Here is a 14,113-nt window from a genome sequence, read left to right as displayed (position 1 = left end):
ATTTTCGTGTATTTTGTAATTTTTTATGCAGAAAGGTAAAATCTATTGACTCACAATTAGCACTACCATGAAGTACAATATGTCACGAGAAAACAATCTCAGAATGGCGTGGATAGGTGATAGCGTCCCAAAGTTATTACCGCATGAAGTGACAGGTCAGATTTACAAAAATGGCCTAGGCATTTGGGTACAAATAGGCTTGAAGGGGTTAAGCTACTGATGTGCAAGGGCTATCATATCAAAACATAAACTACAGACATGCATCTACCTAAAAACACCAAAGAGAATTAGTCACTCCGGGTGGTACCGATATCGTCAAAATTGGCTCTTGGCTCATGGACTAAATGAGAAACCAGCCTTACGGTGACGAAAAACAGTACACCTCTGTGAACTCTGTCTAGGAAGCTGTAGTTGGTGCTGCTCTTAAAGTTGATCGTCAACAGATGAACATGACAGACTCCATGGATGGAAGGCTTATGACTGGTATTGAAAAGAAGGTGGCTATATTTGTCACTGAAATTTTTTTGAAATGTATTTTTCTATTTTAAGTTGTTTGGTATTATTCTCACTTTAACAGATGCAAATAAACAATAGAGATGGGAAAATTTGTATTTTTCATTTGGTTGCATAATAATTCACAGTTGCCTAATAATTTAGTACACATAGATATTTTCCTGAGAAAGACAGACCATCACTTTTATTTTCTTCAATATTCAGGTTTATTAATCTTTTGGATTGACAGACAGCTCTGTTTTGTTTAATAATAAAATTGTCAAAATTAAAAATTGTGTAATAATTCTGCACAGGGTGTGTGTAGAAACAATCAGCTCTGTAGCTTCTGCTATAAAGGCTGCCTGTGTCATCGTACAATTAGGGACAAATCTTTAAAAGGAACCTGTCACCAGAAAAAACTCTATTAACTTGCAGATATGTGGTTAAACTGCAGGTTAATAGCATTTTTTTCTGGTGACAGCTTCCCTTTACCCTGCAGATTAACCCCATTTTTTTGTGACAGGTTCCCTATAAATGTCCAATATTTGTATACCCCTGGCATGTTTTAGAACAATGCTAATCTAGTAGCTCATGGGACATTACTGTGTCGGTTTAGTGAACCGTGAGTTACCTTTTGAACCTGAAACTGAATGAACAGAGATAATTGATATGGTGTATTGTATCAAATAGTATCATGCTAGGAAAAGGCCAAGTCATCTGTTTAGCAACTCTTGGCATGAGCGGGTGTACAGATGCATGGAGAAGCAATGCAGGCGCATGGACATGTCTCTGGCATCCTGAATTATCTTACTGTTATAGTAGCATATGAACATTGTTTAGTGTCTAAGATCAAAATGAGTGTTATCTGAATGATTACGCTCACACCTTTCACCATCTTTCAGCTGATGTTTAAGACATTGTGCTTTCCTACAGTGATGATACATGCATTAGTAAATATTGTATTATGGACAGCAGCTTGGTACTACTGTGACACCTCCCTTGTCTCAAAGTTGCTGCATATCAAGTTCTGTGTAGCAACATGCTTTAAAGGGGTGGTCCAATTCCTACCTTTAACCCCTTTCCGACAGCAGGCGTAATAGTACGCCGATGTCAGACTACACTTCAGCACAAGAGTCCGCACCTTTGCAGGCACATGACAGTTGATCTATACAGCTGACATGTGCCCGCAACAGCCGCAGGTGGAATCGCGATCCACCTGCGGCTGTTAACTAGTTAAATACCGCTTTCAATTTCTAACAGCGGCATTTAACTTGCACTTACCGGAAGCACTTTGCAAATCCCGCCTATCAGTGACCTCGTCACCTTTATATTTAAAATAAGCTCTTGAGGCAGAGTTATCTTCCAGGCAGCGTTCTCCCCAGAGCCTGGAAGAAGTCATTTATATAAAGTGATAAAAGATGATTTCATAAAAACAACAAGGCATCTGATATGAGACGCACAGGAAGAACTGTTTTCAGCAGTCTATGACCTGAATGCCCATATTAATGGTTTAGATAGGTCAAATGTGGTGACAGATACCCTTTAAGCCTGAACCAATTTTGTATTCAGCTTTATTATTAAATTCTCCCTGTTTTGTTATTTCCTATGTTTGTTTTTTTTAACATTACTTCCTTTGATGTTTCCTTTGAGAGAATTCTAGGTAATTTAGTATGTTTAGGGCTTAAAGATAGGTATTTATAAAGGGTATTATAGGTATCGGACCACCATTTAAATATGTGATGTCCTGTAAATAAAAAAAAATTTTATTTACTGTTACACATAGGATCCTCCACGAGATAATGGTCCCCTTTCTGAGTGACCCAATGTCTGGGAACAAGGACAGAAACATGATGTCTGAAAAAATCTTAAAACTTACACTTGAAATCATCCACTTGGTTTCTGGTGAGGTAAAGTATTGTGGAAACTGTCATTAGACATTACTGATATCTGTACTGTACTGATGATGTTTTTTATGCTGATAATATTAATGCCATATATTATTCACTTGAATGAGAGCTGCTGAGCCATACATGGAATGACAGATGATAGACCCCCCTTTAACCCCTCAGTGACAGAGCCAATTTTGACTTTAATGACCAAGCCAAATACCCTGTTTGCCCGAAAATAAGACACCGTCTTATATTAATTTTTGCTCCGAAAGTTGCACCATGTCTTATTTTCGGGGGGGGGGGTGTCTTATTTTCATGAGAAACATTCCAGCGCGCTCTACCCTTACATAAGGAACGTTCTGTAGCGTAAAACCAGTAGTCAGACATATAGGCCATTCATCAGAAAAGCAGACAACAAATCAAAGTAACACACTACGGTATGGTACTGTAATTGCCTGACTCCCACACAGGGCCACAAAACATAAGGGCTCTAAAATGGCTCCCACACACTTTCTGGACACTGTACCGCTGCCGTAACAATCACCCACTGCAGTTCCTTTACCGTAGCAGCCCCATCATCATTTTGCAGCCCCAAATATTCCCATCATCCGATTGCAGCCCTCATCATCCCTTTACAGTCCCCAATACAGCACCCCATCATTCCATTACAGCCCCCATCATTCTACAGTACAGTATTGCAGCCTCCCATCATCCCAGTATCCCACTGCAGCCTCCCATTATCACATTATCCCACTGCAGCCTCCCATGTATGTACCATACACACACACACACCCACACACACTTTGACTTTCTGACTGGTTTCCTCCACGGTGCTGCTTTCAGTGCTTTGGTGGTGCATTAGCCCTGGGCCAATCAGAGCACAGGAGCCCTGGGCCAATCAGAGCGCAGGAGCCCTGGGCCAATCACAGCCCAGGAACAATCAGAGGCTATGGATGACGTCAGCTGGCCCATGGTTCCTGCGCTGTGATTGGCCCATGATTCCTGCGCTGTGATTGGCGCAGGGCTCATGGGCGGAGATCGGCACACAGCTCCGAGGCTGTGATTAACTCCTGCGAACAGTGCGGCTGCAGTGGCGGGCACCAGAGGGCACCGGACAGCGGGAGTGAGACACAACTGCATGCTCCATGCACAGAACAAGGTATGCCTTATTTTCAGGGGGGGGCGGTGCCTTATATTAGCAGGCCCAGTGCTCCCCCTAGCATGTCTTACTTTCGGGGGGCGCCCTATTTATGGGGAAACAGGGTAGTAGATTTCTGACCAGTGTCAATTTATACGGTTATAACTCTGGAACTCTTCCATGGATCCTGGATTCTGAGATTGTTTTTTCGGGACATATTGTACTTCATGTTAGTGGTAACATTTCTTCGATATAACTTGCATTTATTTATGAAAAAACAAATTTGGCAAAAATTTTGAAAATTTAGCAATTTTCAAACTTTTCATTTTTGTACCCTTAAATCAGAGAGTGGTGTCACACAAATAGTTAATAAATAACATTTCCCACATGTCAGCGTTACATCAGAACAATTTTGAAACCATAATTTTTTTTTTTGACAAGACGTTATAAGGGTTAAAAGTTGACTAGCAATTTCTCATTTTTCCAACAAAATTTACAAAACCATTTTTTTAAGGACCACCTCAGATTCGATATAACAGAAAATACCCAAAAGTGACACCATTCTAAAAACTGCACCCCTCAAGGTGCTTTAAACCACATTAAAAAAATTTATTAACCCTTCTGGTTCTTCACGAGAACTAAAGCAACGTGGAAGGAAAAAAAAATGAACATTTTACTTTTTTCACAAAAAGTTTACTTTGGAGCCAAATTTTTTTATTTTCACAAGAGTATCAGGAGAAAATGGGCAACATAATTTGTTGTGCAATTTCTCCTGAGTACGTCAATACCCCGTATGTGGGGGAAAGACACTGTTTGGGTGCATGGCAGGGCTAAGAAGGGAGGGAGCACCTTTTGACTTTTTGAACGCAAAATTGGCTCGAATCAATGATGGTGCCATGTCGAGTTTGGAGACCCCCTGATGTACCTAAACAGTGGCACCCACCCAATTCTAACTCCAACCCTAACCCCAACACACCCCTTACCCTAATCAGAATCCTATCCCTAACCCTAATCCAAACCATAACCACAACCCTAACCCTAGCCCAACCCTAACTTTATCCCAACCCTAACCCTAATGGAAAATGGAAATACATTTTTTTTATTTTGCTATTTTTGCCTAACTATGGGGGTGATAAAGGGGGAGTTGATTTACTATTTTTTTATTATTTTGATCACTCTGATAGGGTCTATCACAGTGATCAAAATGAACCAATTGGAAAAATATCCAATTGTTGCCGGGTGCCGGCCGGCAGATCTCTGCCCATGTGCCCACCATTTTCTTCCCAGAAGAAGATGCCGGGGGACAGGACGGCGGCATGCAGGAGGGTCTAGGGACACCGGAGGTACCGGGGAACCCTACAGTGTGTCTGTAAAGTCATGGTGCACTTTTGACCAGTCACAGGAAAGTATACAAGTATACCACGATCCATGGATCTGGCGCCCTTAGAATTTTACTATTGGGGTTATGTGAAGCAACATGTGTACATTGAACGTATCAACAACATTCATCACTTAAAAAAGAATCTAAGACGTTAGTCACTCTGTTACACCAGACATCCTTACCCGTGTGTGGCAAGAACTTCACTATCGTTTGGATGTGTGTAGGGCAACAAATGGAGCCCACATGGAACTGCATGGAATAGGTATGAAACTGGGAGAGTTTTTTTTTTATTTGGAGCAGATTTCACATTTCTATCGTCTTTTGTTGCTTTCTAGTAACTGGTCAAAAGTGCGACATGACTTTACGGACACACTATATTTCTTCCTCCTCTGATGTGTGATCGCATCAGAGGAGAGAGAAATTAAATAGGAAATTGGACTTTTTCTTCTTTTTTTTTTGCGGTCAGCGTAATTTCATTAATAACTGCGATCGCAACACTGGGACCCCAGAGAAATTCCGTCTCTGGGGGCGCCATACACTTATTTCTCAGCGCCATTAAATAGCGGCGCTGAGGCATAAATACCCTTAACTGCTGTCGTTAAGGGGTTAATAAATAAGTGAGCAATCCCTGGGACATGAGCAAAGAGGTGGGGGATTGTATGTATTGTCACTGCATCACTATTACATCTGTTACTAGCACCATTAGGTGGTTGAGGCATTCTGAATTTGTGCATTGTGGTGATAGTGCATTTCTCAATTACATAGGATTACACAATGGTAAGGAAGATATCTGATGAGTATTTGGCAACCAAACATCAGCCTCCTGTAACAAAATGTCGCAGCAGGAGCCCTGTTACGGTGCCTACGCCCCACTCTGTAATATGTGAACGAAACATTGAGGCGAAGATCCTTGAACTCGGCAACAAAATCATTGAGCTGCTGACTGGAGAGGTGAGGAGCTCTGGGATACTATGCAGTAACATAAGCTATAGTGTGTTTGGATGATGATGGGTCATTATGTACATCAGGTTCCTATAAGGTGTCAGGATGTCTCCGTCTATTTCTCCATGGAGGAGTGGGAGTACATAGAAGATCACAAGGATCTGTACAAGGAGGTCATGGTTGACAATCTCCACCCCCTCTCTTCAACATGTAAGAGGAGATTTTTTTTGTTACATGTGACTCATGAGTGAGATTGTGAAGTAGTCGTCAACGCATGAGAACAATGTTTTCAATAACTGTATGTCATGTCTATTCGCTACAGATGAACCAAGTAATGCACCCCAGAGATGTCTCAGTCCTTTCTATCCCCAGGATTTTGCAGAACACCAACAGGTAGGTAGAGCCTGGATCCCACCAAATGTAATATATGTTAGTTTTCTTGTTTTTATGTTATTCTTTAGCCTGTTTGGTTCAGCTGTCACGGTGGCTCAGTGGTTAGCACTGCAGCCTTGCAGCGCTGGGGTCCTGGGTTCGAATCCCACCAAGGACAACATCTGCAAGGAGTTTGTATGTTCTCCCCGTGTTTGCGTGGGTTTCCTCCGGGTACTCCGGTTTCCTCCCACATTCTAAAGACATTCTGATAGGGAATTTAGATTGTGAGCCCCATCGGGGACAGTGATGATAATGTGTGCAAACTGTAAAGCGCTGCAGAATATGTTAGCGCTCTATAAAAATAAAGATTATTATTATTAGCTGTCTGCTGAATTGTGCATTTATTGTTATACCTTTTTAATCAGTGTAAATATCTGACTAATGCTAAAACCGAATCAATCGTAGAAGATGGAGGGCATGTATGGGATGATCAGCTTTCTAAGGAGGAGGAAGATGCTGTAGATATAATTTCTGGTGAGTACTATCAAATATCTATGGCTTGACAGCTATTAGAGTGTGAGCGACTGTAAGGGAAGGGGTTTCATCTTTTTTTTTTAATAATACCATTATCTAATTTTTCCACCAACACACCTTACACCCAGGTTCCAAGTTTTTTTTAATATCTCTTTTCTTGAAATTTTAAATATTGATCAAAAATGTAAATCATTTTAACCCCTTAAGGACTTGCCCATGCTGGGCTGTTAGAGAAAAGCATTTTTTTTCTATTTTATCATTATCGCATTCCAGGAGCTTTCGTTTTTTTATTTTTTTCATTGATATTGGGATATGAGGGCTTGTTTGTTTGAGATGTGTTATTGATATGCAAATGATGAAAAATGGAAACAACACTTTTAAAACATCTTCATTTATTCAGTATAAAAAATGAATGGCACATGTACACGGTTTGTCTTGCTATCAGTGAGGTTATTAATGGTTATCTGGGGAATGTACTGCCACACTGAATGCACTTGTGCAAATCAAGATCTGCTGCTGACAGCTCCTGCGCAATTGCCGACCAATGATGTCCTAGATGTGCTTGATAGGAGACAAGTATTATAAGATGCTAGAGAGATAAAAGCGCAAATAGGGTCTTATCCGGTGGTGAAGACAAGCTATAAAATCAGATTGCACTCACCTTCTTTTCAAAGTATTGGGGTGTGTAAAAGCTCATCAGAGCCGACAGCTGCAGCAGGACCACTGGTCAGGCAAATGACCCAACAATAGTATTCAAACTGGACAGATTCATGGTGAAAAACCTGCGCTGCTGTACAAATCACGATCCAACAGTAAAGATGAAAGTAATGGTTTATACGCGTTTCAAAGTCTCAAGGACTTCTTCTTCAGGAGATGATACAACACATATAAACCATTACTTTCATCTTTAGGCCGGGGTCACACTGGCGAGGAATACGGCCGAGTGAGAGGCGCTAAAAGCACGCATTACACACGGACCAATGATTCTCTATGGGGTCCCTCGCACCAGCCGTATATTTCTCGGGCGTATTCTACGCTCCGTGCCACTCGCAGCATGCTGCGATTGTCAGCGTACTACGCCCGTAATACGCCAATGTCTATGGGTGCGCAAAAAATACGGATTACACACGGACCACACATGTGACTTGCGAGAAATACGCACCCGGTGTCTTTTAGCAAAGCCGGCAATTCAGTGCGCGATACAGTAAACTCACACTGACAGGTTTAATAAAGAAATGAAAGAATAGATATAGACACATAGAATACACATATATACAGTATATATATATATATATATATATATATATATATATATATATATGCATTCTATGTGTCTATATCTATTCTTTCATTTCTTTATAAAACCTGTCATAGGGCTCCATTATATGTCCATTTTGCAAGCCTGCGAGAAAATCTCACCATACGGATGCCACACGGATTACATACGGATGCTGACATGCGCAAAATACGCGACCACACCTTGATTACGGATGACATACGGAGCACTGTTTAGGGGTCTGTCATCCGTATTACGCATGTAAAATACTGACCGTATTTTGCGCAGGTTAGTGTGACTCCAGCCTTACTGTTGGATCGTGATTTATTCAGCAGCGCGGGTTTTTCACCATGAATCTGTCCAGTTTGAATACTATGATAGGAGACAAGCACAGAGACGCTGCAGGCCATGGAAGGATTTTTAGTACACACAGTCTACTTACAGTACTGTAGTACGAGCAACATGCAATCTCGTGTTGCCCTGTTGAAAAATGGATCCTAGGACACTTTGCAGAACATCATAATTTTCACCTTAACCCCTTAATGTCCAATGACGGACACAGTCCGTCATCAGACATTTCCCCTGCTTTGATGAGGGCTCCGGCGCTGAGCCCGCATCAAAGCCGGGACATGTCAGCTGTTATGAACAGCTGACATGTGCCCGCAATAGGCGCGAGCGGAATCGCCGTCCGCCCGCGCCTATTAACTAGTTAAATGCCGCTGTCAAAGCTGACAGCGGGCATTTCAATAGAATTTCCGGCCGCCGGGCCGGAAATGACGTCATCGCCGACCCCCGTCACGTGATCGGGGGTCGGCGTCACGTTGCCTGGACAACCAGAGGTCTCTATGAGACCTCTATGGTTGTTCCAGGCATAAGGCTTTCAGCGCAACCCGGTGGTCGGCGCTGAAAGCACAGCAGTAAATCTGCTACATATGGGCGATCTGCTCATCGCCCATATGTAGCAGAGCCAAGCAGGTTGCGCATGCTTCTAGCCTCCTATGGAGGCTATTGAAGCGTGCCAAAAGTAAAAAAAAAAAAATGTTTAAAAATAAAAAGAATTAAAAAAACCTAAAATTCAAATCACCCCCCTTTCGCCCCAATCAAAATAAAACAGTAAAAAAAAAATCCCACATACACATATTAGGTATCGCCGCGTTCAGAATCGCCCGATCTATCAATAAAAAAAAAGCATTAACCCGATCGCTAAACGGCGTAGCGAGAAAAAAATTAAAAACGCCAGAATTACGTTTTTTTGGTCACCAAGACATTGCATTAAAATGCAATAACGGGCGATCAAAAGAACGTATCTGCACAAAAGTGGTGTCATTAAAAACGTCAGTCCGGCACGGAAAAAATAAGCCCTCATCCGACCCCAGATCATGAAAAATGGAGACGCTACGGGTCTCGGAAAATTGCGCAATTTTTTTTTTTTTTTTAGCAAACTTTGGAATTTTTTTTCACCACTTAGATAAAAGAGGACATAGACATGTTTGGTGTCTATGAACTCGTAATGACCTGGAGAATCATAATGGTAGGTCAGTTTTAGCATCTAGTGAACCTAACAAAAAAGCCAAGCAAAAAACAAGTGTGGGATTGCACTTTTTTTGCAATTTCACCGCACTCGGAATTTTTTTCCCGTTTTCGAGTACACGATATGGTAAAACCAATGATGTCATTTAAAAATACAACTCGTCCCGCAAAAAATAAGCCCTCACATGGCCATATAAACGGAAAATTAAAAAAGTTATGGCTCTTGAAAGAAGGGGAGGGAAAAATGAAAATGTAAAACCAAAAATACCCCTGGTCGTTAAGGGGTTAATGTATAAAAGAATCTAAACAGTGTGTTTTGTTTATTAAATGTTGTTTGTTTGCTCATTAAAGGTTACAAATAAAAGATTTTAAAAAATGTATTCTTTTCACCCACAAAGCCGTCCACAACACTGCACCTCCCTAAATCTCCTCACTCATTTTTGTCTTTCACTTTGTTTGTGTACAGTAAGGTTGTGCCCACTTATTCCATAAAACAGTAAGGTAAAAGGATAGCATCACTGTTTTATCACTTCATTTCATTTTCTTGTACTACTCTTCTACAGGACTATGCTCTCCAGCACACATCCATCCTACCACAATATACAATTTCTTACGTTGTAATGTCTGTCTCGACTATACATACATCCTCTTAATTGGTAAATGTGTTGGTGCTATATAAATATTCATTATTGCTATTATTAGGGGTATTCTACTTATTTATAGCATATTCATGGTCATTTCCATAAATGTCTGACTCGTATCTATGAATATGTCATAATATCTATGGATTGATAAGTAGGTATGTATACGCCATAAGGACCCCTCCAATTATACAGTATATAATCAATGTATTCCATTAACATGTAGGTGCTTTTCTTACAGATGTATCCTGTAAGAGAAACATGCCAGAAGGCAGCTCCAATCTTCTTTATTCCAAACATTCTTCAGAAGAGATTAATAACGTGTGGGAGAATCAGGTAGATTATCTGTGGAGTTTTTGTAAGAGACTAGTCCTTTAATATATTGTATTATTTAAACTAAATGTATAGCAAGACAATAAGCGATCTATATACATTTTACTGGCATGCCATATTTTGTTGTCATGCTAGTTGTTTGTTTTGCATTTTGAATCAGTGTAACGGCCTGCCTAACAGCAAAGATGACGCAATTGTAGAAGAACACACGTTTGTGTGGGATCATCAGTCTTGTACAGAGGATGAAGTTCCTATAGATGTTTGCCCAAGTAAGTAGCAACCGTTAAACTATATGCAAATATTGTGTTCATAGTAAAAAGGCGGGTATAGGTTTACATTAGTGTTGGATTTATGTTAAATTAAGAAAATATCATACAAACAAATTATTCAAGTGATTGCTTATAGTTGGGTTATTTTTGAGTAGAGGATGTAGATGGAGAGGCTGTTTTTCTTGATTAATGAGAACATAGTTTTCTGTGAAGAGCTAGTCCTACATGGTACACTTTCTATAGATAATGTCCTAAAAATGGTTTTGGTTTCAGTAAACTGTCCAGGTTCTAACAGGAAAGGAGAAATAAGCTGACAAAGCTTCTGTAGTAAAAAATGAAAAAGTCTAGCATATTACCAGAGACTAAAGGCACGTTTAAGGGGAACATACATTGGAGAGATATCTACTCAGTGAAGTAGAACCCCAGAAAGGAGAACATACCCATGAAACCGTTGTTGACCAAGCTCTTATTTGGTGTACAGCTATCGCACTTGATTCCTCCATACTTGTCAACTCTGGGCTTGAGCATTCATGTATTCTGAATGGGGAGAAATGCTGTGTCAAACATGTCTGACAACAGCCTATCACCCCTGAAACATGAAGGATTAGCCTTTAACATTTCACCCAGAAACAATGGATGATTGGCCGGTCCTGATGACTTTCAACTAATATGTATAGTATCCTTTAGAGTTAAGACAATAGATGGTGCCTAAGAGTAAATGTCATAAATTGGAGGAACTGGAGTTCACTTGAGTTTGTTCTTAGTTTGGTCATTAGATTTGGTAGGCAAATTTGTAAGGGAGTGATCATGTGCATGCAAGCTAAGATGTTGTGCTTCTTTTCCAAATACTATACCTCTTGTATTCTGGCACCTGCTATCTGACATTAGAATAAAGATAATCTTAAAAAGCCTGTAGGGACACATTAGAAAAAAAATGCCATTGATATTGACTGTATACTACAACTTTGTCAGCAAACTCCTTATTCTCTTAGAATTTGGCCCAGACAGTCTTCTTTCTATCAGGGTCATACTAGTAAAGCCCAATTAAAAATGTTAAAAAAATGTACTGCATTGTTCAGTCTTAGAATATAATAAATCTTTATTTTTCTTAGCAGATGATTACACCAGCTCCTGGGAGAGTCACCTTCTTATATCTCCCGATGGTAAAGTAGAGAAAAAACATATTGCACAAGGCTCTTGTGTAGATCACTTTATTGTTTCCAATATCCCCCCAGTCCTCTACAGCAAAGACCTATCAGCTGATCAATACAATCCAGAGTTTCCTTCTCCTGAGTTATTTCAGATTTCAAAGCCAAGTATAGACCATCAAGAGGGTAAAATATTCCCATGTTCTGAATGTGGGAAACAATTTAAAAAGAATTCTAATCTATCCATGCACAAGAGGATTCACAGTGATGAAAGACCATTTTCCTGCTCTGCTTGTGGGAAATGTTTCACCCAGAAGTCTGATCTTGTTACACACCAGAGAATTCACACTGGGGAGAAGCCATTCTCATGTCTGGAGTGTCAAAAATGTTTTACTCAGAAATCGGCTCTACTTGAACACCAGAGAATTCATACAGGGGAGAAACCATATTCATGCACTGAATGTGGAAAATGTTTTACCCAGAAATCGGTTCTCGTTAAACATCAAAGAACGCACACTGGAGAGAAGCCGTTTTTATGTTTTATTTGTGGGAAAAGTTTTACCCAGAAGTCAATCCTTGTTCAGCATCAGAGAACACACACAGGAGATAAGCCATTTTCATGCTCAGAGTGTGGGAAATGTTTTAACAATAAATCAGGTCTTAATACCCATAAGAGAACACACACAGGAGAGAAACCATTTCCATGTTCTGAATGTGGGAAAAGTTTCAAAAAGAAATCTAACCTTAATAAACATGAGAGAATTCACAGAGATGAGAAGCCATTTTCATGCTCGCATTGTGGGAAATGTTTCATAGAGAAATCACAACTTAATAAACACCTAAGAATTCATACGGGTGAGAAGCCATTTTCATGTTCAGAATGTGGGAAAAGTTTTAGACAGAAATCCCATCTTATAAACCATTACAGGGTTCATGTCTCTCTTAAAAACACAACTTTTGCACAGATAATTATAGAATAATAAAACAAACATTATTCTAATTCATTTTAGTTAGTTTTGTTTGTTTTCCTGAATACATGGGACTTAAAGGAAACCTGTCATCTCCAGAAATGCAATTTACTGGCAGATATGCTGGTAATCTGCAGGTAAATAGCATTTAAATTACATGTGACTGTGGCTGCCAGGAGAAAAGAAAGTTTTTTTTCTCCCTGCAACCTCTATCTTCCACTCATAGGGGCAGTGCATGGAGTGGTTACAGTCACTTCTCACTATATATTACTTTGATACAAAAACCTAAAGAGATGAACTGGAATATAAATTGGTGTGTAGGCGAATATTCACACCGGCCACTAAACAGACAAAATCCAAGATAAAAAAGAAATTCTGCAGCGAAAAATAGCAATAGTGCATGACAATAATATAGGGTACTTGGTTAACAGAATTTTGATTAAAAAAACGTAAAAGTCATCCCACCACGTCACGGTGACCCTATTTGGGACTGTACTAACCAGTAGTATTAAAACCTTACCATTTGTCAAGTGACATACATGTAAATAAGAGTTGAGAAGGACTAAGACCTGGCTAATGGACACCCAGCTTTTCTTTGAGCTGGACATTACATTCACGTAGTTTCCCTTGGCTCAGTTGGGTCTCAGTCCTTTTTTTTTTTTTTAAATCAAATAATTTTTATTGAATCAGCTTTTTAGCATTTAGTTTTGTTACAAACATCCATTAGCAACCTTCACATAAAGAACCACATACAAACATAATAACCTAAGGTTAACATACATACATTATTTCAGTATAGCTAACAATGTGCAGTAATTCACATTCATTATACCTTACAATCAAAATAGTCTGATCTTAACTACTTGTAGAAGACAGAATTCTTATATAAAACATTTCTATTATAGGCCTAAATACACTCACTGGCCACTTTATTAGGTACACCTGTCCAACTGTGTGTTAAGACTTAATTTCTAATCTGCCAATCACATGGCGGCAACTCAGTGCATTTAGGCATGTAGACATGGTCAAGACAATCTCCTGCAGTTCAAACCGAGCATCAGTATGGGGAAGAAAGGTGATTTGAGTGCCTTTGAACGTGGCATGATTGTTGGTGCCAGAAGGGCTGGTCTGAGTATTTCAGAAACTGCTGATCTACTGGGATTTTCACGCACAACCATCTCTAGGGTTTACAGAGAATGG

The 14,113-nt window shown here is 39.9% G+C and overlaps 1 protein-coding gene across 1 annotated transcript in view; it reads left to right on the top strand.

The window, feature by feature from the left end:
• LOC141073597 (uncharacterized) overlaps positions 1 to 13,806 on the top strand; it is an 82,557-nt gene extending 68,751 nt beyond the window's left edge. The window contains exons 2-9 of the mRNA XM_073560884.1: positions 2,276 to 2,399; positions 5,666 to 5,851; positions 5,929 to 6,052; positions 6,165 to 6,235; positions 6,640 to 6,748; positions 10,437 to 10,531; positions 10,689 to 10,797; positions 11,910 to 13,806. Coding sequence (XP_073416985.1) covers positions 2,292 to 2,399; positions 5,666 to 5,851; positions 5,929 to 6,052; positions 6,165 to 6,235; positions 6,640 to 6,748; positions 10,437 to 10,531; positions 10,689 to 10,797; positions 11,910 to 12,925 — 1,818 coding nt within the window. The 5' untranslated portion in view covers positions 2,276 to 2,291 and the 3' untranslated portion in view covers positions 12,926 to 13,806. The remainder of the gene's footprint in view (positions 1 to 2,275; positions 2,400 to 5,665; positions 5,852 to 5,928; positions 6,053 to 6,164; positions 6,236 to 6,639; positions 6,749 to 10,436; positions 10,532 to 10,688; positions 10,798 to 11,909) is intronic.
• The last annotated feature ends 307 nt before the right edge of the window (positions 13,807 to 14,113 follow it).

Source organism: Dendrobates tinctorius, unplaced genomic scaffold, assembly GCF_039654945.1.
Source record: "Dendrobates tinctorius isolate UK_male_01 unplaced genomic scaffold, ASM3965494v1 ptg000308l, whole genome shotgun sequence".
Taxonomy (NCBI): Eukaryota; Metazoa; Chordata; class Amphibia; order Anura; family Dendrobatidae; genus Dendrobates; species Dendrobates tinctorius.
This window is presented reverse-complemented; position numbering and strand designations above follow the sequence as displayed.